Source organism: Chiloscyllium plagiosum, chromosome 6, assembly GCF_004010195.1.
Source record: "Chiloscyllium plagiosum isolate BGI_BamShark_2017 chromosome 6, ASM401019v2, whole genome shotgun sequence".
Classification (NCBI taxonomy): domain Eukaryota; kingdom Metazoa; phylum Chordata; class Chondrichthyes; order Orectolobiformes; family Hemiscylliidae; genus Chiloscyllium; species Chiloscyllium plagiosum.
The window spans coordinates 114,429,101-114,456,004 of record NC_057715.1 but is presented as its reverse complement, the minus strand read 5'-3'; the positions used below and the strand labels follow the sequence as shown (position 1 = coordinate 114,456,004).

At 44.5% G+C, this 26,904-nt stretch overlaps 1 protein-coding gene across 2 annotated transcripts; it reads left to right on the top strand.

Moving 5' to 3' along the window:
• The first annotated feature begins 3,793 nt into the window (after positions 1-3,793).
• On the top strand, positions 3,794-21,622 carry serpinh1b (serpin peptidase inhibitor, clade H (heat shock protein 47), member 1b). Of its 2 annotated transcripts, XM_043692477.1 has the most exons (6): positions 3,794-4,090; positions 5,188-5,231; positions 12,607-13,211; positions 14,159-14,257; positions 17,853-18,085; positions 20,530-21,622. In XM_043692477.1, the coding sequence occupies exons 3-6, from the start codon at positions 12,635-12,637 to the stop codon at positions 20,830-20,832; spliced, it is 1,212 nt and encodes a 403-aa protein (XP_043548412.1). In that variant the 5' UTR covers positions 3,794-4,090; positions 5,188-5,231; positions 12,607-12,634; the 3' UTR covers positions 20,833-21,622. The 2 variants fall into 2 exon arrangements, with proteins under 2 accessions (XP_043548412.1, XP_043548413.1); XM_043692478.1 differs by lacking the exon at positions 5,188-5,231.
• Positions 21,623-26,904: the final 5,282 nt, after the last annotated feature.

The window sequence follows — 26,904 nt, the reverse complement described above, 5'->3', positions numbered from 1 at the left end:
CCTTAATACATTTGCTTAACAAAAATGGATCACTCTCAAACTTAAAATTAACAACTGACCTCTCTATGGAAGAGAGTTCCAAACCTCTCCCACCCTTTGTGGGTGGAATTCCTAACATCTCTCCTGAACAGTCTGGCCCTAATTCTCAGACAATGCCCGAGTTCTAGAATCCCCAACCAGTAGAAAGAGTTTATCTTTATCTACCCTGCCTTTTCCTGTTATTATCTTGACAACTTTGATCAGATTACCCCTTAACCTTCACAATTCTAGATCCCTGCCTTTCACATACCTAAAAAAAGAGTGAGGGAGAGAGAGAGAGGGACATAGAGGGGAGGGAGGGAGGGGGAGTGAGAGGGAGGGAGTTGGAGAGGGAGGAAGAGATGAAAGGAGAGATCATTGTCAGGGGGATTGGGGCAGAGAGAGAGGGGGAGGGAGAGGGGGAGGGAGAGAGGGAGGGATGCTGCCTGACCTGTTGTGCTTTTCCAGCACTGCACTCTTTACTTACGAACAGCTATTTTATATCGTAATGTATTGAGTTCTGACTTGTGCACAAATCAACTTCCAAATGTACACAGAAACGCAACCCTTTTGTAACCTGGGGACTGTCTGTATATATGCATTGTACCTAAGCACCATTATGTGCAGTCTGTGTTTTGTATTTATATTTGCATTGGTAATATGTAAATGTATGTGTAAATGTGTACGTTCAGTGTATTTGTGTCTTTTGTATATGCCCTTCTCTTGAACCCTATCAGTCTTGTTCTTTGGTGAGTTGTATATCTTCCATTCCTCACAGTCACCATTACTGAGATTACCTTTCAACTCCTGATATATTGTTGACTGATTTTAAATTCCGCTAGTTGTCCCCATCTCTCCAGAACATTGAACCCAGCCTCTAGATCTCTGGATTAGAAGTCCAGTGAGATTATTGTATCCACTAGTTGCCCTAGAGAAGGTTATGGCAGTTACCTTATTGAACTGCTGGAATGTCAGTTGTGTAGGTATATCCATAATGCTGCAGTTAGCTTAGTTGGCTGGTTGTCTGTTTTGCGATGTAGTCATACCACCAGCATAGATTCAATTCTACGCTGATTGAGGTGAGCACAAAGAAGTCTCTTCTCAACCTCACCTGAGGCGTGGTGACCCTTGGGTTAAACCACCACCAATCATCTCTCTTTAACAAGAGAATAGGCCACTTTACCTTTACCTTGGAAGGGTGTTTCAGGATTTTGACCCAGTGACACTGAATGCATGGCAATGTATTTCCAAGTCAGGATCATAGAATTCATATAATTCCTACAGCGTGGAAACAGACCATTTGGCCCAACAAGTCCACATCAACCTTCTGAAGAGAAACTCACCCAGACCCATTCCCTTACCCTATTACTCTACATTTCACATGACTAATGCACCTAACTTACACACCGCTGAACACCATGGGCAACTTCACACGGTGCTATTTCCAGTGAAGACGAGATGGTCACAAGGTGATTTAATTGTGGCTTTTGGGAAATATGATGGCTTTAAAGAAGTGTCAAGGAAATTCAATTGCTTCATGGTGGGAAATAAATGCTGAGATTCCATCGAGTTAAATTGTGACTGTGGCAAATAGTAAAATTTGGAGTCTTTTTCTTTAGTAAAGGGATGTATGAGCATGGAAGTATTTTCCCACATAGACCAATACATTATTTGTAAAAGGTTAGGTGATTGTTCAAAATGCAGAAAGAAAAATGATTTGGATGTGAACATAGGAAGGATAGATTGCAAATGACTCCAAAAATTGGAGTTGTAGTGGATAGCGAAGAAGGTTACCTCAGAGTACAACGAGATCTTGATCAGATGGGCCAATGGGCCAAGGACTGGCAGATAGAGTTAATTTAGATAAATGTGAGGTGCTGCATTTTGGAAAGGCAAATCAGGGCAGGACTAATACACTTAATGGTAAGGCCCTGGGGAATGTTGTTAAACAAAGAGACCTCCTTGTTAACAAGAGTGTAGGTTGAGTCATAGTCAGATAAGGTAATGTATAAGCCATTTGGTATGCTTTCCTTTACTCTGGAGGCAGGAAACATGTTTCTGCTGATGGGTGAGTGCTAAACCAGAGGACACAGCTTAAAAATACAGAGTAAACCATTTAGGACAGTGATGAGGAGAAATTTCTTCACCCAGAGAGTGGTGGCTGTGTGGAATGCTCTGCCCCAGAGGGCAGTGGAGGCCCAGTCTCTGGATTCATTTAAGAAAGAGTTGGATAGAGCTCTCAAGGATAGTGGAATCAAGGGTTATGGAGATAAGGCAGGAACAGGATATTGATTAAGGATGATCAGCCATGATCATATTGAATGGTGGTGCAGGCTCGAAGGGCAGAATGGCCTATTCCTGCACCTATTGTCTATTGCATTGAGTCATGTTGCGACTGTACAGGGCAACCTTAGGCCACTTTTGGAATACTATGGACAATTCTTCCTCCTATTGGAACAATGTTATGAAACTTGAAGAAGATTTACAAGGATGTTGCCAGAGTTGGAGGGTTAGAGCTATTGGAAGAGGTTGAATAGGTTGGGGCTGTTTTCCCTGGAGCGTTGGAGACTGAGGGGTGACCTTATAGAGGATTATAAAATCATGAGGGACATGGATAGGTTAAATAGACAAGGTCTCTTCCTGGGATGGGGGAGTGTTGAACTAGAGGGTATAGCGTTTAAGGTGAGATGGGTAACGATTTAAAAGGAACCTAAGGGACAACTTTTTCACACAGAGGGTGGTGCGTGTATGGAATGCGCTACCAGAGGAACTGGTGGAGGCTGGTACAATTACAGCATTTAAAAGGCGTCTAGGTGGGTACCTGAAAAGGAAGGGCTTAGAGGGATGTCAATCAAATGTTGGCAAATGGAACTAGATTAATTTAGGATATCTGGGCGGCATGGATGAGTTGTGCTGAAGGGTCTGTTTCCATGCTGTACATCTCTATGACTCTAATCGAGGAATTAGGAGAAACTGGAAGGGGGTGGGGACAAAGCAAATTTTCTGCAGGCCTCCAGCCAGTGGTTGATACAGAAAGTATTTAGTGCTGTATGGCCTTCCTGTGGGCGTGTTGACTCCCGCTCTGAGACCACTTCGCTTTGAAAGTTTCCGTCCTTATATTCAAGCCTTTTCCTCCCTCGCCCATTACCTCCTCCACCAAATAATCCTCTGACGTTGCTTCACAATCGAGACAGTGCCCCCAGCTGGGCCTGAACCTCTGGAACTCCTCTCTCTACCTCTTAACACATCACTCTTCGATCAAGCAGCTCCCAGAACTCTCCATGTGTCAAATTGTTCTGTTCTGTTTGTGTAATGTTTGAACTAGGGCCATACGGCATAAAAACAGGCCCTTCGATCCACCAACCGAGAAACCACACTCATCCCATTTACCCGCAATTGGTCCATAACCTACCCAGCTGTGGCATTTTAAATACTCAGATGTTTTTTAAATGTTGCTAAATTATATAAATAATGTTTGTTTTATAAACTGGTTTCTATGGTGACATTATTAGGGTTGGGTGAGGATTAATGAAAAATTTACTCCTGTGGATAAATTGTGTTAATTGCCTGCGTTCTAATCTCTTTGTCACATTTAAGGATGTTGCCTGCAATTCTTCAGGTTCAATTCCAGCCTCAGGTGACTGACTGTGTGGAGTTTGCACATTCTCCCCACGTCTGCGTGGGTTTCCTCCCACAGTCCAACGATGTGCAGGTCAGGTGAATTGGCCATGCTAAATTGCCCACAGTGTTAGGTGCATTAGTCAGAGGGAAATGGAATTGGGTGGGTTACTCTTCGGAGGGTCGGTGTGGACTTGTTTCCACACTGTAGGGAATCTAATCTAAAGAAAACTAATCTGGATACAGGAGGGTGGTCCCTGGGACCCTGCGGAAACCTCGGTGGGAGGTCTCAGATTCCAGACTTGCCGGGTTCGAAGTTCAGCCTTTAAATAAACCCTGCAAGGGAGCTCTGTTCATCCGGCTTTCCAGAACTTTCTAGCAGACAGCCGCGTTTAGGGGGTCTTGGCCGAAGAACCAAAAGGACCAGAAAATCTCAGGGAGTGAGGGAAAGCAGGTGAGAGGGCTTTGTAAAGGGATTCTGTGTGGTACAGATATGGGACAAATTAATGTAGGAGGTCAGTCATTCAGCCGCAGCTACTGGGAGTGGAAACTCGTAGGGCATCATGAGGTTCTAAAACTTTTTTATTTGTTTTAAATCTTTATCCTGCCATGGATGAGCAAGTGTTCATCAGGCTGCCGGTGTTAGAATCTTAAAACAGCCTTTAGAGTAAAGTTCTCCAAAGTTGGACAAAAAGCATTTTGTGCTTTGAAAGACTTTGAATTTAAAGCTGAGCTGGTCGCTATGTACATGTGTTCATGTTTGCTGCACATTGTATTAAGTAATTTGTAGCAAATTTTCTTATGATTTTAGATAATTAGCAATGGACTCTAACCTTAATCCTAATGTAAGCCATTTATTTTCACTGCCCCCCCCCCCCCCCCAATTATGACAACCAATATGAATTTAAAACTTAGGGGTTTTTTCGGGTGCTCGCCAAAGTTTATCTGAACAAGTATCGTTGTGCAAGTTGTTTGATTCCCTTTGTCTCCCAGAAGGGATGGGGAGGCGAATGGGGGACGTTTCAGAAAAAGTGGGCCAGACTAAGTTGACTCCACGATAAAGGTCTGAGCACAATCTGGCAGACCCATTCCTTGGAAAGTTTTTTTTTAATTTTGCAAACTTCCCATTCCGTTAAAATATGAAGAGTGGCTTTATTTGTAACTGCTTTTGTTGCATCTTGTCACTGGTCCAAATTGGAAATCCATAATTAGGGACTAGAGGGGGGGAGGAGTGGGTGGGGGTTTTGAAGGAATGCGCAAGAAAATTTCCAGAAGTCTCGAAGAGTTTGTCGACGCTGGCAACGTCCATTGGCTGATTTCCTCCCTTTCCTCCACCCCCCCCCCCCCCCGCCTCACCCTCCACCCTCCCCCTCCCATCCTTCGGTTGTCGCTGGGATGTACTTTTTTAAAATATCAGTTTAAAAATAAATCAGAGGAAATAAAATGATTTCTCCACCTCACCCAAACCAGTCCAGTGACACATTTCCCCCATTCTATTCGAAGTCTTGGGGGGGAAAATATCCTGTACTTGATTTGTTTATTTTCTTTCAGAATGACAAAGGCAAAAGTTGACATCACTTTGACAAAATTTCAAGGTTAGACCCTCTGATATTTATCATTTACTGTGTTTTCCCTTTGTGTGTGTGTGAAGAATGTCAGTGCATTTATCTCAGATCTTTCCTTTTTTTTTCATTTTGATCTAAGAGACCTGAAGATCTCTCTCCACCCCCTGGAATCTCTCCACCGCAGGGCAGTGATTCTGTACAGTAGGAACGCGGCTAGAGGTTTTTCTTTCCCTCTTTCTCTGTTTGTGTGCAGAAACAGAATGCGTGGCTGCTGTAATATGGAAATCGTTCTGTCCTCTGTTTCCTGTTGCATTTCACAGGGGAGGCCCCTGTAGTGCAGAATATTGCACTTAAAACACTCCATTCAATGGAGTGTGCTCCGGTCTGACGGGCCATAGCAGATTTTTCACTCTTCAGAGATGAGGAGGGGAGGGCAAATTGGATTTTTTTGCAACCTCAGCCTCGTTCCCCAATCCCTTACCTCCAGGATCTGCAATCTCCTGCAGCTCTGTTCCTCAAATCCAGGCCAGTTACACGTTATCCCCTGACTTTAATGACTCTCAGCAAATCATGAGCTCGAAGTTGTTCAACTCTGACTGTCTATTTCTTTAAGCAACCTCTTTTTTAAAAAATTTAGAGCCCCTGATCTCGATCCCTCCTCACTGGCTCGGTGTTGAGTGTATATGCTACGTGGGGAAGGGCGCTACATAAATACAACTTATTGCTGTGGGACTGGTTTCCACCCCCGCCCCACAGTCAGACAAAGGCGGCAAGTCGGGGCGACCAGTTGAGTTGAATTTGTTTTAATCTCGCCCACTCAGCAATTGAGAAACTGTTGCAAAACTAAACTTTTTTTCAAAACAAAAACTCAACTAAAACTTGAGGTGTTTTTGCCTCCGCCAAGGGGTGGGGAGGGGAGAGGAGGGAGTGGAATGCTGGCTGAACCCCTTTTCCCAGCGGTTTGCTGAGATTCTCAGGGCTCGGCCCGTCGGTGGGAGGTGTCTCTTTGTTCTGTCTTGAGGGGGATGTTAAACCCGCGGTCGGAGCTGCCCAGTCCTAGGATACTCGGCAGAAAGGTTGACCCTGGGTGTGCCCAGCTCATTATCCTGGGTTGCCAACTTGCCTTGGGAGTTCCCAATGCAACTGGGGAGGGAACGGCATTGTCAGAAACTTTTTAAAATAAACTTTTGTCGTTTAACGACTTGTGAAAAGATAAGCAATAGGCAGGAGGAGGTAAGGCCTTTCTGACAGTTCAGAATTACTCGGTTACTTTCTGTAAAGATTCCGATTGCTGTAAATTGGCTTTTTTTTTAAGAAAAAGAAGAAACGAGAGTAGACCATTCGGCCCTTATTAATTCAGGAGTCATGTGGGTATCACTGGCTAGGTCAGTCATTGTACATCCCTGATTACCCAGAGTTCACAGCTTCCCTACAATGTAGAAGCAGGCCATTCGGCCCATCGACGCCACACCACCCCTCCAAAGAGCTTCCCCCAACCACTCCTGCATTTCCCATGGCTAACCCACCCAGCCTGCACATCCCTGCACACTATGGGGCAATTCACCCGACAAACCCACCCTAACCTTCACATTTTTGGACTGTTGGAGGAAACCAGGACACACGGAGGAAACCCAGGCAGACACAGGGAAAATGTGCAAACTCCACACAAACAGTTGCCCGAGTGTGGAATCCAATCTGGGTCCCTGGCGCTGTGAGGCAGCAGTGCTAACCACTGAGCCACTGTGCTGCTCTCAACCACATTGTGAATCTGGAGTTGCATGTGAGCTAGACTGGGCACGGCTGGCAGATTTCCTTCCCTAATGGGTATGTGTATGTACAACAATCGACAAGGATTCGTGGTCATCCTGAGACTCTTAATTCCAGATTTTAGTAAAAAAAAATGCCACGCCGATGGGAGGTTTCAAAACCAGGCCCCTGCTAGGTTTTGCTGGGTTTCTAGTCCAGTGGTAATATTAGGCCATTACATCCTCAAGCCTGCTGTGCCATTCAATAAATCATAATGCTGTATATTCTCGAAATCTTTGAAGCGTTGAAAATCTTTCTAAGAAGGATACGGGCATTGCCTGACTTTTTTTTTCTTTGCCTGCCCCTAAATCCTTTCAATGGAATTCATCTCTCAAGCCATTTCAAGGGCAGGATTGCTTTCTATGTGTTAGATGGAATCACATGGAGGAATTGAAACAACTCCATGGAGGCTGGTATCCCATCACCAAGTCACCACCCTTTATTTACACGTGCTCAGTAAGTGGTTCTGACCAACCAGCTCAGAGCCAGTCCCTAGAGTGAGGAGAATCCCAAACCCTCCTGTTTATCTGTCAGCCAGGGCTCCCTGATTGAGGCTGTTAATCTTGAGTTGATTAGGGGTCTCATTCTGAGGTCCTCCTGGGTGACCTGGCTACAATCACTCAAGATTTTCTTGGCTAAAGGATATCAGTTTTTTTTTTGACTATGCAACTGAAGGAAGGCTTGCTGCACTCATTCCTCATGAAGAAAGGTTGAACAGTTTGTTCCTGGAGTGAAGAATGTGAAGTGATCTTACTGAGAGAAGCAGAGTCCTGAGGGGACCTGACAGGACTGATCCTGAGAGGATATTTCCATTTTATAGGAGAGACAAGAACTAAGGGATACTTGAGAACAAAAGAACTGGGAGCAGGAGGAGGCCATTCAGCCCTTTCAACCTCTTGCACCATTTGATGCGATTATGGCTAATCTCATCTCGGCCTCAACTCCACTTTCCTTCCCACTCTCCATAACCCTTTAACCTGTTATGATTTCAAGGTCCTCCTTATGTTTATGTGGCCTGAAGCAATTAGTGAACTCAGTTTGAAGATGGAGATGAGGAGATAGTTTTATCACCTGGAGAGTCAGGAGCCTTGCTCAGAGAGTGATGGGGCTCTGCCATTGAGTGCACTCAGGTCTGAGATAGGTTTTAGCAAAGGGAGACCAGAGTTGTAGGGAGGAGACAGGGAAGTGGAGTTGATCAAGCAGGGTCTTATTGAATGGCAAAGAAGGCCAAATGGCCCATTCCTGTTCCTAAGTCCTGTGTTCATGTGGGCATCCATGAGGTGTTGTGCACTGTCAGCAACAGATTGTATCAACCACCATCTGAAATTTGACGGCCAGGCATATCTCATAAACTACAATTGTCATCAAACCAGGGGATAACACTGGTTCAGTGGAGAGTGCAGGAGGCCATTGCCAAGAGGAGTGCTAGGGCTAATCCTAAAACTGAGGTGTTAATGTGGTGAAGCCACAAAACAGGACTACATGTATAAAAACACAGGAAGCAGAAAGTAGTAGACCAGGTTAAGTGGTTCACTTAAAATGGTTTACTTTAAGATTCTTGGATAGCACCTTCCAAAGCCACAACCACTTGCATCTAGAAGGACAAGGGGCAGCAGATAAATGGGAACATCACCCCCTGCAAGTTCCCCTCCAAACCATCCTGACTTGGAAAATTATCACCATTCCTTCAGTGTCGCTGGGTCAAAATCCTGCAATTCCCTCCCTAAGGGCATTGTGGGTCCAACTACAGCACGTGGACTGCAGTAGTTCAAGAAGGCAGCTAACCCCCACCTTGGGCCAGCACTTAGTGCCCATCTCAATCAGTGACTCCCACATCCCAAGAATAAATTTGAGTCTTGCCATCCACCATAACCCATCTAATGAGATTTAGTTACACTAACATGGTGCAGTTTATGAAATTGGACTTGTTCAAATGTGGCTTGTTGAGGAACAAGTGCTTCAGGAATGTGCATCCCTTGTCCCCCCTCAATCTAACCTCCCGCTGCAATGCACTCCAAGCCAAGCAAAATGTCAGAACCATCGGGAGCATTGGTATGCAGAGGGATCTTGGGGAGCATGTTCATAGCCCCTGAAAGGGGGCAACAGAAGTGGATAGGATGATAATGAAGGCATACCTTCATCCGTTGGGACATTGAGTATAAAGATTGGCAAGTCATGTTACAGCTGTATATAACTTTAGTTAAGTCAAGTTTGGAGTAGTAAGAAGGATGTGGAGACTTTGGAGAGCGTTCAAAATGGTTTATTAGGATGCTGCCTGGATTGGAGTGTATTAGCTATTAGGTGAGGTTGGACAAACCTGGATTGTTTTCACGAGAGTGTCAGAGGCTAAGGGGCGAGCTGACAAAGTATGTAAAATTTTGAGGTGTAGATGGTTGGAGTCTTTTCCCCAGGGTGGAATCATCAAATACTCGAGGGCATTGGTTTAAGGTGAGAGGGGGAAACAATGAGGCAGATGTGGTAGGTCCCTGCAATGCGCTGCCTGGGGATGTGTTGAAGCAAATATGATTGCAACGTTTAAAAGGCATTTAGACAGATACATGAGCAGGCAGGGAATAGAAGGGTATGGACCATGAGTAGGCAGACGGGATTAGTTTAGAATGGAATCATGGGCAGCATAGACATGGACCAAAGGGCCTATACCTGTGCTGTACTCTTCTGTGTGAAGAAAACAAGATCCTATGAATAACAATAATTGACTGGCTAGTCACTGGATTGATTTGGGTTGTTTGCCAGTAGTATGGTTCAGGAGGTAAATATCAGGTGAGAGGCGTGGTGCTGGATCATTGCGAAAATGATCAACACCAGCATAAAGTTTAAAAATCACACAACACCAGGTTATAGTCCAACAGGTTTAATTGGAAGCACACTCGCTTTCGGAGCGACGCTCCTTCATCAGGTGACAGGTGTCGGTCCGAAAGCTAGTGTCCTTCCAATTAAACCTGTTGGACTATAACCTGGTGTTGTGTGATTTTTAACTTTGTACACCCCAATCCAATACCAGCATCTCCAAATCATGAACACTAGCATAGGTGGAGGAGCTGAAAATATGGTTATTCTAACGAAACTGAGTAACAGGAATTTGGAACCCAAACCTGCACTGAATATGTATATTGCCAAATGTGTGTATGTGTCTGTATTTCACCTTGTTTGAGTCCCTGTATGCATGTGTGCTGCTGCCGCCTGTGTATCACTGTGTGCGTGTCCATGTTTCCTGAACCCAGTTGTTGAATCTGTAGTCAGTAAGTTGCTACTATCTTCTTGACTGCTGCAGCTTTGTGGTCTGATTGCACGCCAGGAGCTGAGATTTGATTATTTGTAGAACGGAGCCATTCTCTGAGTGGATCCAGATTTCCAAGCATGTTATAAAGCACAGGAGCAAGTCCCTCCCCCCTCCAGCTGAGGATTTGCCACGTAGACAGATGCTCAAATCACAGATCGAGCTATCTGGAAAGTTCTTTGAGATTCACTTGCTGGTATAGATCTGTTGCTTGATTTGAGATGGCTATCTCAAGCAGTGTCTGAAAAGCCCTCCCATCCGAGGTAGACTATTCAGTTTCCTACTGGTCTTTACTATTTCTAGGTTTGTTTTTTAAAATGTCCTTTTTCCTGCCTCTCCTTTTTATCCTGAAGTTGGCTTGTGCAGCATGGCTTCATGGTGACAGATCTGAGAGGTCACTTCTTTTCTATGGCCTGGATAACACTTTCTTTTCAGTATTGAGACAGACCAGTATTTTAGTCCATGTCTTACCCCCTGCCTTTGTCTGCAGAAATATACACTCGCAAACGTAAACTTGAATAAAACCTGCACCAAACCTGTTTGCCTATTTAGTCAGAGCTCTGTCTTTTTCTAATCGATTACAAATTTAAAATTCTCATCCTTACTTTCAAATGCTTTGCTATTTTCATAATCTCCTTCAGTCCCATTGAATCATAGAATCCCTATAGTGTGAAAGAAGCCCTTTGGCCCAACAAGTCCACATCAATCCCTCCTGACGAGTAACCCACCCAGACCCATTTCCCTATGTTTACCCCTGACTAATGCACCTAACCTGCACATCCCTGAACACTATGGGCAATTTAGCATGGCCAATTCATCTAATCTGCTCATCTTTGGATTGTGTAATGAAAGGAGAAAGTGAGGGCTGCAGATGCTGGAGATCAGAGCTGAAAATGTGTTGCTGGAAAAGCGCAGCAGGTCAGGCAGCATCCAAGGAACAGGAGAATCGACGTTTCGGGCATAAGCCTGAAGAAGGGCTTATGCCCGAAACGTCGATTCTCCTGTTCCTTGGGTGCTGCCTGACCTGCTGCGCTTTTCCAGCAACACATTTTCAGCTTTGTGTAATGAAACCAGAGCATCCTGACAAAACCCCCACAGACAAGGGGAAAATGTGTAAACTCCCCACAGTAACCGGAGACTGGAATTAAACCTAGGTCCCTGGTGCTGTGAGGCAGGAGTGCTAGTCACTGCCGCCCATTGTCATTCAAGATCTCTGCATTCCATCAGTTCTAGCCAGTTGAGCATTCCTGATCCGAAGGTTGCTGCAATATTAGTGACCATCAGCCCATACTCAGGAGTTCCTTTCCTCAAACTTTCTGCCATTTCTAACTCCCTTGCCTTCTTGAGGGATTCCTCCTTAAAACCCTATCCTTCTGATCAAACTTGAACATTTTTGGCTTAATCTTAGAGGGCCTTGTTTTTTAAAAAAGTAGTTCTGTGATACCATCAAGGGGCTGGATATGTTTTATAGTAATAAGTGTCATAAATGCAAACTGTTGTTGCACATACATCCATATAATACAGGCATGCATTCACACAGCAGTGTATTTGCACATGGTGTACACAATGCACATGCACACAAAAGTACATGATTGCACACACCTTCCACAACTCACTGGAAAGAGAGAAGTAGTTACAAGTGACAGCAGTCAGTGTCTCCCGCTGTACAAACAAACTGCTTAAAGCTGAACAAATTCACCAGTGCAGGTTTAATCTGCAATTAAAAACAGAAAATTCAGAAAATGCTCAGCAGGTTTGGCAGCATCCGAAGAGAGAAACAGAGTTCATGTTTTAAAGATTGACTTCCCATTCAGATTTTCAGTGTCTGCAATATGCTGTATTTGTATTCAATTTGTTTGGTATTCCTTGCTTCAGTTTGTCTGATTGCCTGGGGAGAAGCCCTATGTATGGTATAGTCATGATGTCTGCCCTGATTTGAGACTCTGCACTGCCATCTGCCTCCTAGGGAGAAGTCCCTACCTCTTCCATGTTAATGTGGTCACTTGATTCAGTTGGTTAAAGCTTAGGCCTCATCAGCAGGACATCTGCAGATTTAATCCCCATTTCAGTTTGTTGGCCAAGGGTTAACTCTCAGTCACGAGGGAGCACTGCATTGTTGGGGAGTTGGCACCAAGGGAGCACCATGCTGTTGGTGGGTCAGTGCCAAAGGAGCGCCACTGTGTTGGATGGACTGCCGTTGACCCGGGAGGTTACTGTGGATTGTGGTGTAGTCAGCTCCTCCCCCTTCCTGAGATTTCAATTAAGCATTTTGTTTTTTCCTGTCTGTCTCTCTCTCTGCAGGATTAGAGCGCCCCCTTCTGCTGGAACCATGTGGGTGAGCAAGCTGCTGATCGTGGTGCTCCTGGCTGTTGCAGTGGCTGAGGAGAAGCTGGGTGAACACACAGCCGCCCTAGCAGACAGCAGCATCAAACTGGGCCTGAGCCTCTATCACACTGTGGCCAAAGACAAGGGCGCTGAGAACATCCTCCTCTCTCCCGTGGTGGTCGCTTCTTCACTCGGCCTAGTGTCCCTCGGTGCCAAGGAGCAGACCGCCAGCGAAGCAAAGGCAGTGCTTGACATGGGTAAGGTGCAAGATGACAAGCTGCACTTAGCGCTGTCCCAGCTACTCACTGAGGTCAGCAACTCCACCGCACGCAACGTGACCTGGAGGATGGGCACCCGGCTGTACAGCCCGAGCTCGGTCACCTTCGCTGAGGACTTTGTGAAGAAGAGCAAAAAGCACTACAACTACGAGCCCTCCAAGATCAACTTCCGGGACAAGAAGGGAGCCTTGAAGTCCATCAACGAGTGGGCGGCAGAGACCACTGACGGCAAAGTCGCTGAGGCAACCAAAGACCTGTCGAAAACAGATGGAGCTATGATCATCAATGCTATGTTCTTCAAACGTAGGTGGCTTTCTTAAAAGGGAGACCAGGAGGGCTGACACGTAGTGGGAAAGTCACTGGATCAGTCTGTCGGGGGCTCCAATTACTTCCGTGGGATCACTGCTTCAAACCCCGTCACTGCAGCTGGTGGAATGTTCATTTCCAGGGAATTGCAGTGGAAGCTGTGTTTGGAGCCACAGGGTTGACCTGTACTTAGCTGTACAGGTGTCTGTGATGCTACTGGACTAGTGACCCAAATGCCCAATGCTGTAGGGATATGGCGTGGCACGTTGGCTCAGTGGTTAGTGCTGCTGTCTCTTAACACCAGGGACTTGGGTTCGATTCCATCCTCTGGCAACTGTCTCTGTGGAGTTTACACGTGTCTGCATTGGTTTCCTCTGGGTGCTCTGGTTTTGACCCACAATCCAAAGGTATGCAGGTGGATTGGCCATGCTAATCTGCAGCATTATGTTCAGGCTAGATGGGCTAATCATTGGAAAAGCAAGTTTATAGTGATAGGGTTAGGAGGGTTGGATCTGGGTGGGATGCTCTTCGGAGGGACAGTGTGGATTCAATGGGCTGCATGGCCTCTTTCCACAACATAGGGATTCCACTAAATCTAGAATTGAAAGCTCGACTCAGTGATGGTGACCATGACAACAATCACTAATTGTAAAAACCCGTTTTTATTCACTCCCGTCCTTTTTGAGGGGAGGAATCCTTGCCTGGTCTGGCCTACATATGACTCCAGTGCCACTGCTGACTTAACTGCTCTCTCGAAATGGCCCATCAAACCTCTATTCTTGGGCAACTAAGGACGGGCAATAAGTACTAGCCTTGCCAGCAATGCTCACCTCCTGTAAAAGAATAAATAGGTCGTGGTATTTGGCATGTTAGTTTGAGTCTGTTTGCTTGCTCTTGAACAGACCAATCATTCACATTCTCCTGTATTTACTTTGTATTTGCAGCTCACTGGGATGAGAAATTCCACCATAAGATGGTGGACCAGCGCAGTTTCATGGTGAGTCGGTCTCTTTCGGTTGCGATCGACATGATGCATCGTACAGGTATGTCTCCATCTCTTGACTTTCTTCAGTGAAAACGTCAAGTCAACACTGCCTTATTATAAAGAGCGATGATGTGGAGGTGCTGGTGTTGGACTGGGGTGGTTAAAATTAAAACATCACAATATCAGGTTATTGTCCAACAGGTTTATTTGGAAGGACAAGCTTTTGGAGCGCAACTCCTTAGTCAGGTAGCTAGTGGGGCAGGATCATAGGACACAGAATTTATAGTAAAACATCAAAGTGTCATACAACTGATGCCATGTATTGAACAAACCTAGATTGCTGTTAAGTCTTCAATCACTTAGAATGGGGTTGCAGGTTTTGATTTTATTTTTAATATGTGAATCCCAGAACTACTTCAAGTCACAGTCCTGAGATAAGGTTTTATATTTTTTTAAAAATGACTTCTCGGGTCAGACAATGCATTAAAGGTAAGCTTAGAGTCTGTCTGTATCCTCAACCTTGAGTCAGACTGGTTCTTTTTCCAAAGTAGAAATTTATAAAATGCCTTTAATGCATTGTCTAAGCTGAGGTATCACCTTTTTAATAAAACCTAATCTTGGGACTGTGACTTGAAAGAAATTATGGAATTTACATATTAATTAATCAACCTGCAACTCCATTCTAAGTGATTAAAGACTTGACAACATTCTAGGTTTGCTCAATACATGAGTTGTATGAAACTTTTTTTGATTTTTTTTTTTACTATAAATTCTCTGACCTATGATCCTACCCCACTAGCTACCTGATGAAGGAGCAGTGCTCCGAAAGCTAGTACTTCAAGATAACCCTGTTGGACTATAACCTGGTGTTGTGATTTTTTTTTTTTTAAAACCTTTATAAAGACAGAGAGAAAGATGGCTGATGATATAACCTGAGGATCACCATGCTTCGGATTAGGGGTAAGGTTGACCAGGCAGGACCCACCCTGTTTTCGAAGACTTTGCATCACAAACCATCCAACTGAGCTAACCTCAATCAACTTCCATTCACTTAAAAAGGACGCTGATTATCTCTTTGTTTGAAAGTGAATCACTCAATCAACATCACTTCAAAATGAGACCTAGTTTTTGAGTCTTTTTATTCATTCATGCTAGGCCAGCATTTATTGCCCATTCCCAGTTGAATTATCATAGAATCCATACAGTATGGAAGCAAGCCATTCGGAATAGCAGCCACCCATTCCTACTTGCATTTTTCATGGTTACCCACCTAACTTGCTTATTCCTGGATACTATGGGCATGGCCAATCCACTTGACCTGCACATTTTTGGACTGTGGGAGGAAACCCATGCAGACACTGGGAGAATATACAAACTCTACTCAGACAGATGCCTGAGGATGGAATTGAACCAGTGTCCCTGGCACTGTGAGGCAGCAGTGCTAACCACAGCCACCATGCTGCCCCATGGTTGCCCTTGAGAAGCTGCCTCCTTGATCCACTACAGTCCACGATCCCACTGTGAGTTTCCTCTGAGTAGGATGCTCTATTTCTGACATTAGGACAGTAACCAATGCCTCGAGGTGGATCAGAAATCCTTTGGCTCACCCTGCACAGATGGCAATCCGAACTGGGAGACAGTCACTGACCTCTGGAGGCTGACTGTTGTTTGGGAGGGTATTGCATGTGGCAAGCTGAAAGGAAAAGCTCACCAGGTCCAGAAACAAACTGAAAGAAAACAAAGGGCAGTGGTTATTGCATGTTCTCAGCCAAGTGCTCTGTAGCCAGTGTAGTAGGAATTGCTATGCTGGACTAGGCTGCTGAGTCACAGTAATGGTTCGGACACCGTAGCACAAAACATTATCTTAGGAGATGGAAAGCTGCCACACTTCATATGTAATTTATACCAGTCTTTGTAAAGTGCTTTGGGGTGTCCTATGGTTCTATATAAATGCAGGTTCATTCTTTCTTCCCTGTCCACTGGTAAGTCTTGAGTGCTAGAATGTGGTGCAGGTGTATTATCACTAGATTAATAATTGCAGAAACTCAGCTAACGTTTTGGGGACCTGGGTTCAAATCCTGCCACGGTAGATGGTGGAACTTGAATTCAATAAAGAATCTGGAATTAAGGGTCTAATGATGACCATTAATCCACTGTCAACTGTCAGGAGAAACCCATCTGGCTCACCAATGTCCTTCAGGGAAGGAAACTACCATCCTTACCTTGGCTGGTCTACATGTGACTCCAGACCCACAACAATGTGGTTGACCCTTAACTGCTCTTTGGGAAGTAGGGCATTAAATGCTGGCCTGGCCAGCAATGCCCTTATTCCATGAATAATTGTTTTACAAAAAAATGACACAACTTAATTCTCACATGAGAATAGTAGAGTTTCCAAGGCTTTTGAAGGGTGAGTTGACCTTACCATGAGGCCTAGATTCCATTATTACTAGAACTCCTTCATCGGTTGTCTGAGGAAAGGTAGGGCAGGTCGAGACTATTCTCATGGACGTTTAGAAGAATGAGGGGAGACCTGCTTGAAACCTCTAAAGTTTGAGGGGATTTGATGATGTTGAGAATGTTTGCCCCCACTGGAGGGTGAGGGTGGTGGGATGGAGAACCAGGTGACCATTTCAGAATAAGGGATCTTGCATGTAAGACCGGGATGAGGAGATGTTTCTTCTCTCGAAGCATCATGGATTTTTTGGAATTCACTTTCTCTGATCGAAATTCTACATTGTCGAGCCTGAGTTAGATGTCCCTTTTGGTCAACAAGGGAATCCAGGGCTTGTAATGGTAGGCAGTACAGTGGAGTTGAAGCCACAATCTAATCAGCCATTATCTTATTGAATGGTGGAGCAGCATTGAAGGGCTGAATGGCCTGCTCCTGCTCGGAGTTGTCTTTAGCAGCCTGTTGAAGTGTGGTGAAGCTGTTTCCATTCCGTTTTCCAGACAGCGCTTTCCAGCTAACACCAGCTCACTGTGTAATAGTGCTCCTCCTCTTCCCCTCTGCTGTTGTTGCCAGTCACAATAAACCCGTGGTCCTCTGACTACCAGCCCTGCAAACAGAGATGATGGCCTATTAGTGTTAGAACTAGCCTGGTAATCCAGCGACCCAGGGGATCTTAGTTCAAATTTGAAATTTAAGTGTGTAGTGATGACTTTGGTTTCACGGTCAATCATAGGCATTTCCCAATGTGGCTCCTACATGTCCTTTAGGGAAGGAAATCTGCCATCTTTACCCAGCCTGGCCAACATGTGACTTCAGAGTCAAAAGGTGTGGTGCTGAAAAAGCACAGCCGGTCAGGCAGCACTGGAGAAGCAGGAGAGCCAACATTTTGAGAATCAGCCCTTGATCAGGAATTCTGATCAGATTCCTGATGATAGGCTAATGCTTGAAAGGTCAATTCTCTACTCCTCAGATGCTGCATGACCTGCTGTGCTTTTCTAGCACCACACTGTTTGACCCCGATCTCCTGCATCTGCACTCCTCACTTTCTCCGAGTGACTTCAGGCCAACACTAGTTGACTGTTAACTGCCAATAGGGATGAGCAATAGATGACTAACCAGCAATGCTCTCATCTTGTGAAATTATTGTAAGAATGATTCCTGACTACTTTACTTTGTTGTTTTGGTTTTCTCCCTTGCTTAGGTCTTTATAACTTTTATAAGGATGACACCAACCAGGTGAATGTGCTGGAAATGCCCCTGGCCCACCAGTTATCCAGCATGGTCTTCATCATGCCTCACAACGTGCAGCCTCTGGACAACCTGGAGAAACTGCTGACCAAGGAGCAGATCAAAACCTGGCTGGGCAAGCTCCAGAAAAGGGCTGTGGCAATCTCCTTGCCAAAAGTCAAGCTGGGGGTCAGCCACGAGCTGCAGGTAAACCTAAAACCACGGAGCAAGAGCTTGTGATTGTGGAGCATCTGCCACCACCTCAGAAGGGGATGTCAGCAGCCCATTATCACATTCCATGTTCCCACAAACCAATCTCCCAATGGCCGTCTGTCTCTTTGTTTCAGTGGCAACAATTTTCGAGGCCAGACCTTGGCAGACTTGTCCCAAGCCCCCTTCAAAATAGAGGGCCTGGTTTAAAGCCTCATGCAGAGGACAGGACTCTGAACAGTGCAACACTCCCTCAGTATGCAGGTGGAATTTCAGCTTAAAGGTGTATCCCAGTTCTGGGATGGGATTTGGATCGATAATTAAATTCCCCCCCCCACCCACCGCCTGCTTGAGACCAATCCTGTGATGTGTCTGGAACATAGATGGTTGACCAGGCAATCTCATCGTCATTTAGGACATTTGCTGAACACTGGATAGTAAAGTGACACAGGAAGCAATTGGAAGCAGCTAAGGACTGAAATTAACTTGTTATCCAGCATTAGCCTCCATAGAATGCTTGGAATAGGAGCAGGAGTAGACCATTCAGCCCGTGAATGCAGCTCCCTAAGTCACAGCTATCTTTGGGCTTCGATTCCACTTCCCACTGTCCTCTCCCCACCCACCCTCTTTCACTTTTTTTCCCCCCCCCCCCCCCTCCCATTTCCTGAGATCAAACATCTTGTCTATTGTTGAATACATTTAAAGACTGGAATAGACATGTGTAATCCTCTGGAGTCGAGCATGTCAAAGATTCTCAAGCGTTTGGCTAAAGATATTTTCCTTGTGTAAGTCCTAATTAATTGATTCCTTGACCTTAACACTGTTTGAGATTTCTCAGGATATAACCTGTAGGTTCCTTTAGAACCTTTATTTCTCAATGAGATCACCACCTGTCATTTGTTTAAGTTGCAGATAATATCGACCCAATTTAATCAGCCACAAAAAAATCCTTTCATTCCCAGGTAAAAGACCTTTACTGTATACCCAAGTGCAAGTAGCTCTTTTATTAAATGTAGAGAGCAAAACTCTGCACTGTATTTCCAGATGTGGTCTCACCAGTGCCCTGAATAACTGAAATATTCAGTTTACTGTGTTTGTTTACTGCAAAGCAAAATTGAATACAACCACATTTGCTAAGATTTCATAATTGCTTGCTGGCCAGTGTGTTAGCTTTTTGCAATTTATCTAGTCTGACACCCAGATCCTATTGCACCTTGGAGCTCTGCAGCCTCACACCAGTGAGTGTTTGTTTGTCATTTTTGTTTAGGGTTATTCTTTTCTCTCTTTTATTTTTCTTTTGTTACTTGTTGAGGAAACTAGTTGAAGTGTTTTTCAAGAGATCCCGCATTGCAGCTGTACACGACATTGGTGAGGCTACATTTGGAGTACTGTTCTAGTTGCCCTACTATTAATTAATAAATTAGAAAGAGTGCAGAAAAGATTTACTAGGATGCTACCTGGGACTGGAAGATTGGTGAGGTTGGATAGGCTAGGATTATTTTCACTGGAGTGTAGGATACTGAGAGGTGACCTTTATTTAGGTCTATAAAATCATGAGAGGCGTAGATCAAGTAGATAGCCAACAGCTGCTTCGCATCATTGGGGACTCTTTTTAAAAAAAAAAAAAAAATAGAGGGCATAGTTTTAAGGAGAGAGGTACAAAAGGGTGCAGAGGGACAGTCTTTTTTTTTTTGTCACAAAGGGTGGCAACTGTCTCCAGGGCTGCCAGAGGTTGTGGTGGAGGCGAGAACAATTTTTTTGTCATACCATTTGGGCAAGTACATAGATGGGCCAGGTATAGAGGTATATGGATCAAATGCAGGCAAGTAAGTCTAGTTTAATTGTGAAAACTGGGTGGTATGGACAAGTTGGCTGAAGGGCCTGTTTCCATCCTGTTAATCTCTGACTCTAAGGATAAGAAACACAATGTATTCACTGGGTTGGAAGGGTTAAATGATGGGGCTGGGGTCCAGAGAGCAGAATGCCATTCCCCTGTGGTGTTGAAGATAATTCTCAGATTTGTCTGGGTGGTTACCAAGTACTGCCTCTGCTGGGAGGATGTTTTCCGATTCACTGTAACAAACCTCCAGAACAGGCAATTGAGGAGTGAACTGACTGAGGCGTTCAAAAACATCAATCAGATTAAATTGAATCGACACAAAGCAACTATTATTCTGATGGAGGCAACACTGAACAATGGGGCTTAGTCTTTAAAACTAATCCACTCTGTGAATTCAGAAGGCACTAATTAAGACCAAGGGTATGGAAATCTGACTGTCTGTCCCTTCTGCAATGGTGGGTTTCCATTTCACTGGATCATCAGATTAGTCTCCAGGACCCAGTGTCAATGGATTGGAGGTGCTGATGGAGCTGAAAGGTTGACTCTCCAGCTCGTGTATTAACTGACCATGACCTATGATCCATTTTTATTTTGCACCTAGAAACATCTGGCCAGTATCGGTCTGACCACCGCGGTTGACAAGACCAAAGCTGACTTGTCAAAGATCTCTGGGAAGAAGGACCTGTACCTGGCCAATGTTCTCCACGCTGCGGCTCTGGAATGGAGTACCGATGGAAACCCCTACGATGCCTTCATATATGGGCGGGAGGAGCTGAAGAACCCTGAGATCTTCTATGCCGATCACCCTTTCTTCTTCCTGGTCAAGGACAAGAGGACAAACTCCATTCTCTTCATTGGGCGATTGGTGAAGCCTGAGGGCAGCAAGATGCATGATGAACTGTAGCCACTGCTCCACTACGATGCTAAAGTCGCAGATGATATAGCTGATGCTCAAATTGCAACATGCCTTTAAGTTGTTCTTTTTTTCTACCCCCCCCCCCCCCCCCCAAAAAAAAGTCAACTATTCCATCTTGCAGATTTGACATCCTGTCTTTGGGTTAGAGTGTTAGTTGTTTTTGACAATGACCATCTCCAACCCCCCATTCGGTGGGATATTGTCAGCTAGTTTACAGCCTGTTTGTCCCCAAAACCCCCCCTCTAAATTTTGGGTGGACTTGAACCAAGAGAATTTGAGGCTTAGAAGTCCACTCTGCCTCCAGTGAAATTTGTATTATTGCTTCCACCTCAATGTTTGTACTTTTAATCATTACCAGGAATTGGAAAAGATACTATACAGAAGCAAATCAAACTAAAATCCTAAGCTGATCTAGTTTCTGCCAGCAGATATGCCCCTCCCCCAGAAAGCCTGCTTCCACCCTCTCCGTCTCATCCTGTCCCCATTTTGGCCAATTCCTGTCTCCCTCACTTGACCTTCGCTTTAAATGTGTCACTGTAATCTGCTTCAACCTTTCCATCCACATTCGAACCATTCCCTGAGTAAGCAAGTTCCCCCTGAATTCCCAATGGGTTTAAGTTACTGTCTTTCTATTGATTTAGACAAAATAAGTAGACCACGTCTAGTTATTTTTTTGTTGTCCATGGGATGTGGACAGTGTTGCCTGGGTCAGCATTTATGCTTCAAGCTTAATTGCCCCTTGTGAAGGTGGGGGTTAGCTGCCGCCTTGAACTACTGCAGTCCATGTGCTGTAGGTAGACCCACAATGCCCTTAGGGAGGGAATTCCACATTTTTGACCCAGTGACACTGAGGAACGGTGATTTATTTCCCTGTCAGGATGGTGGGTGGCTTGGAGGGGAATTTACAGGTGGTGGTGCTCCCATATATCTGCTGCCCTTGTCCTTCTTGATGGAAGTGGTTGTGGATTTGGAAGGTGCTGTCGGAGGAGCATTGGTGAATTCCTGCAGTGTATCTTGTCGAGGGTACACACTGCTGCTACTGTCATTGGTGGGGGGAGTGCATTTGAAGTTGGTGAATCGGGTTCCAATGAAATGGGCTGCTTTGTCCTGGATGGTATCAATAGAGATTTTAATCTGTCTTTTCTCATGGGGTGCCCTTTCAAATTCTGAGAGTGGCTATGATCGGGAACAGTTTGAACACGGTCAGCTTTGTGCACTGGTCATCATTGGAAGCTGATATGTCATTTTCATATGGTGTTCACTTGGAGCTGAAATAGATGCCCACCAGCAGATTGCATTGAGCAATTAGTACATTACCAACATATGGGCGATGTATCTGTCTATTACAGCTGGCAGTTAGCTGAGGTGACTCTACAGCTTTAAATCAGTCTAGATGCACTGGAGTACATTACTTTGAATTTTGAGAGCAGACTAGTCTGTTCTGGCTTGTGTACCATAATGACGTCCTTTCAACTTTTTTCATCTGGACCTATCACCCTGTTCTGTTTTATTTAACTTCACTTTGAATATCTCAGATGCAATTTCCCTCAATGCCTTCATGTTAAATAAAAGTCCATGCTCTGGCTGCTGAATTCCCTTTTGGAATGAATTTGTGAACATCTGATGAGTTTGGGACCTCACTCTCAGTGCTTTGCTGAAGTCGTACTCAGTTGTGAAATAAACCTGGTGGGAACTTGGAGGTTCTGTCCAAGGTGAAGGTCGAAAAATGATCATCAGAATGTCATGTTGGAGGTCTTGGGGTAGGGGGTGGGGATAGAGAGACTAGGGGAGATCCAGCCTCTGAGATCACATCCCTCCTCACTTCTCAGCTGTGAATGTTCAGTTCCTGATGGTTTATTCTAAATGACTGACTGCAGACCTGGCTCAGTATGAGCTGGGTTAAGTGCAGGGCTGGTATCCCAGAGGTGTTTGACATGCCACTTGGAAAACCGACTTATCCCAGTGGAGATGATGTGTTACAGTTCACTTAGTCTGAGCTGCTATGGTAACACTTTTTTTTTTACAAGTATGTTATCAGGAGCTGTGTACAGAAACGGTCAAGGTACCAATGTTCTTTCCATCACACCCAACTGACCTAGAATCCCTCCTCTTGTGAGCGGCAGGATTTGTAGGTAGACACTCAATCTGTATATTTCTTGGCTGTGGGCCTTGAACCAAGAGCTCCTGGAGCAGATGCAGTGACACTACCCACTGCCCCATAAGCCTTACTCTAAGGAACACCAAAGCCTGTGCAAAATTGTTTGTTGTCAATAAAAAGACCCTCATGCATGTTAGCCAGCAATACTTGGGGATGATTAGGAATAAGATTGAATCGTTTTATATTGGGAGCAGTTCACGTATACCCTGAACAGGGGTTTGGTGATGAAATATTGCAGAGAGACAGTTCTCCCATTGATCTACCCAGCAACTGACCTTGGATTTACTTGTTACAGAAATTCTTGGACCACAGTCTGTGAAGATGGTTTAGTGGTAACTGTTACAACATTTGTGTGAAACCACTTTTTGGTTATGTTTCACAATAAAATTTGAAAAGACACATTGCCTTTTGGTCTTTGTTCTTCTGCGGTGAGATACTGATCTCGAATAGAACTTCCCCTTATTTTGAATGTGTGTGTGTCCTACCTCTGGTCTCTTGCACATGGGGAAACATCCACACTATCCACTCTGCCAAAACCCCTCAAAATTCTTACGTGTTTCAAGAAAGTCATTTGCTTCTGAAGACTACTCAAATCAGACTCGATGTTAACTCTCCTCCCTCCATAGATACTGCTGGATCTGCCGAGTTTCTCCAGCATTCTCTTTTAAATTCAGAGCTTTATTGTATACTCTAAGCAGATCCTTATAACAATCTCAATCCAGCGAACTTCGTATTCATTTCATCTGTATTGGAAGAAAGTCTCTTGAAGTGATAATGATGAACCTCACTGTACATTGTTCAAAGATTGCTGCTCCTTTCAGTGTATTACAATAGCACAGTAAGTACTGTCTCAAACTACGCATTGCAATGATTTAATGGCCTATTTTTGCCTTAAATGTTCTACACAAGCTTCTTCCACTTGTTCTATTTTCATTTCATTCCCTGCTGGGATCTCCTATGAGATATGTCAAATGCAAGACAGGATTCCTGGAGACCAATGACCGACCAATCCACATTAGAACTGCTGGCCACCCTATGGCAAGCAAGAAACAGGGAATTGAGCAGGAAAGGAGTATTTTGTATTGGAGTAATTTGACTCAAAAATACAATAACAGCGCATCAGGAGCTTCTTGCTTTTCTGAAGTTACATCAAATGTTACTCTTCCCTCATCTCCTCCAAAAACGTTCCCAGCTGCACTACCACGGCACAGAGCTGCATGCTGGTTGGGATCTTAGTCTGGACAAAAAAGATTCCAGACCAAGATCTGGCCGGATAGATCACTTTTATTGTTTTAGTAAGACAGTCTTTCACTGAAACAATAAAACAGAAGTAATGCCAAAGAAAAGAAAATAAAATAGAAAAAAAATTTACTTGGAACTCAAGTTTAGTTATTTCAAAACACGTGGCAGAATATGATCACATTTCTCCCAACAGTGTTCTTTTGTAGTACTGACATCAGAAAGAATTCTCTTCTCTAACACATTTATAGGGTTTAATTCAATTCCAGCTTCGATTTCCAGTCTTGAGAATCTGCCTCTTCCTTGACTGTTCATGCAACTGAGCTTAGACTTTCTTAGTCTCAAATGCCCCTTCAGGGTTTATTTATTAGCAGTTCTAATTTATTTCCCTTCTTCTTAGAGCTTACACATCCAACTACAGTTAAGATCTCTGTAAACGTGAAACCAAAAGAGTTTTCTTCAAGGTACGGGTGTTCCTCTAACCCAACAAAAAAAAAGTTCTAGGTTCTTCTAACTGAAACCTGAGGCATCACACTGTTTCCTCACTCAAAGGCAACAAAAAAACCCATTACTCTCCAGGAAATATCTCTATAATGTGTTTAAAAGAAATCACCATCACTACAAAAATGTTTATACTCCTTCATAGATATTCGATCAAATCCACATGTCACCAGTTCAAGATCCAAACTCTAAAATAAAACGTTACAATCTATATGAATCACACATCTCACATCACAATGCCCTTAAGTGGACGTGCCATGGGAACATGGAGTAGATCACGGTTTCCTCCCTCAACAAGATGCATTCCCAAGTACCAAGCAGCACCGTGGCAAGTTGGTCTGAAAATCCAACCACTCCAAGCACCTCGACAAAACTGCATCAGTATGCAAGGGATGTATGTTTACAACCAATATAGTCCAAAGACTGAGGTACCTGACAAGAGCAACACTGAGGTAAGCCCAGCAAGGCCCTTCCATAAAATAAACACCAACTGCTTGTCCCTCCGCCAGAGAAATTATCACTTCCAGGGCAGTCGTTTACCATAGGCCAAAAACACACCAATTCGCCCTCGACATTGAAGGGTCATCTCTTATAATACTCTAAGGTTTCAAGCACTGCCTATTCAATCTTTTCTCCTAAGCCAATCTGCCCATTCCACACAAGAGTCTATCTGTCAGATATTACATATGGGTAGAATAGGATAAAGAGAAACTGTTCCCATTGGCACAAGTGACAAGACTCAAAGGACACGGGTACAATTTAAAAAGATATATATACTTTTATTGAAAAACAGGTTTTTAAAAATATATTAAACCAAAAACAATACAAATCACAACAATGCGTAAAGAACAGAACTACACTCATGTACATATACTTATAAAGACACAATGAGATAAATAATAAATAAATAAGTGGCATGGTGCTCAGTGGTTAGCACCGCTGCCTCACAGCACCAGGGTCCCAGGTTCAATTCCGGCCTTGGGCACGGTCTGTGTGGAGTTTGCACATTCTCTCCATGTCTGCGTGGGTTTCCTCCGGGTGCTCCAGCTTCCTCCCACAGTCCAAAGATGTGCAGGTCAGGTGAATTGGCCATTCTAAATTGCCCATAGTGCTAGGTGCATTAGTCATAGGGAAATGGATCTGGGTGGGTTACTCTTCGGAGGGTCTGTGTGGACTGGTTGGGCCAAAGGGCCTGTTTCCACACTGTCGTGAATCTAATCAAAAAAAATACGGCTCAGCGTAACAAAACAATAACCCTTTCATTGAGAGCACTTAACTTGTACATATTCATATGTCCGTAATTCTTCCTCTCAGGGTGTTAGATTCATTAGATACAACTGTCTTGGCTATATAAAAGCCCTTACTAGCGTGGCAGATTAATCTGTGTCCACATAATCCAAGAAGGGTTCCCATGTCTTATAAAAATTCTCAGTTTTTTGGTGCACCATACTTGTAAGAAAATCCAGAGGGATATGCTCCATGACTAATTTATGTCAACAAGACAGATCCGGGGGGTTTTCAGACACCCAACATATTCCTAACTATTCAGGACACCACTGAATCCAGGAGCGCTGCAGGGGTTGGAAGACATCAGTCCTGGTGTGGCACCTGTGCGAGTTGGAGAAGAACATAAAATCCCTGCCTATGGGATGGAGATGCATCCAGACATCCATCAGTCCTAGTTCTGCACCAAGATCACTAATTGTTTAAATTATTAAGAAGGTATTGGGGGGCCTTTGGACATTCTGTCTGCCATGAGATCCACAAGACAGTTAAAATCTCTCCCTATGGACTCGGCAAGATGGCGGCGATTCTGTAGGACTGCTGTGGACAGCTCTGCCTAACAGCCAAGGCGTACTGGTGTTTTTTGCCATCCCTGGCCAATTTATGTGGTGGAATTATTAGTTTAAAACCTTACAGAACACATATTTGTTAATATTTGGGAGTGGGAAGGATGCCAAAGGGAAAAGGAGCAAGCAAACAGCAGCAGGGAGGACACTCCCCTGCAGCACCTACAACACCAGAGACAGCAGCAGCCTCTGCTGAACCCCCTAGGGACCTGACAGACTCACAGGAATTGGCTGCGGCGATGGAGAGACTTACCTTGAAAGTTTGGGGCTGCGATTGAGGAAATCCGTGGGGAGATTTGTGCCCAGGTGCAT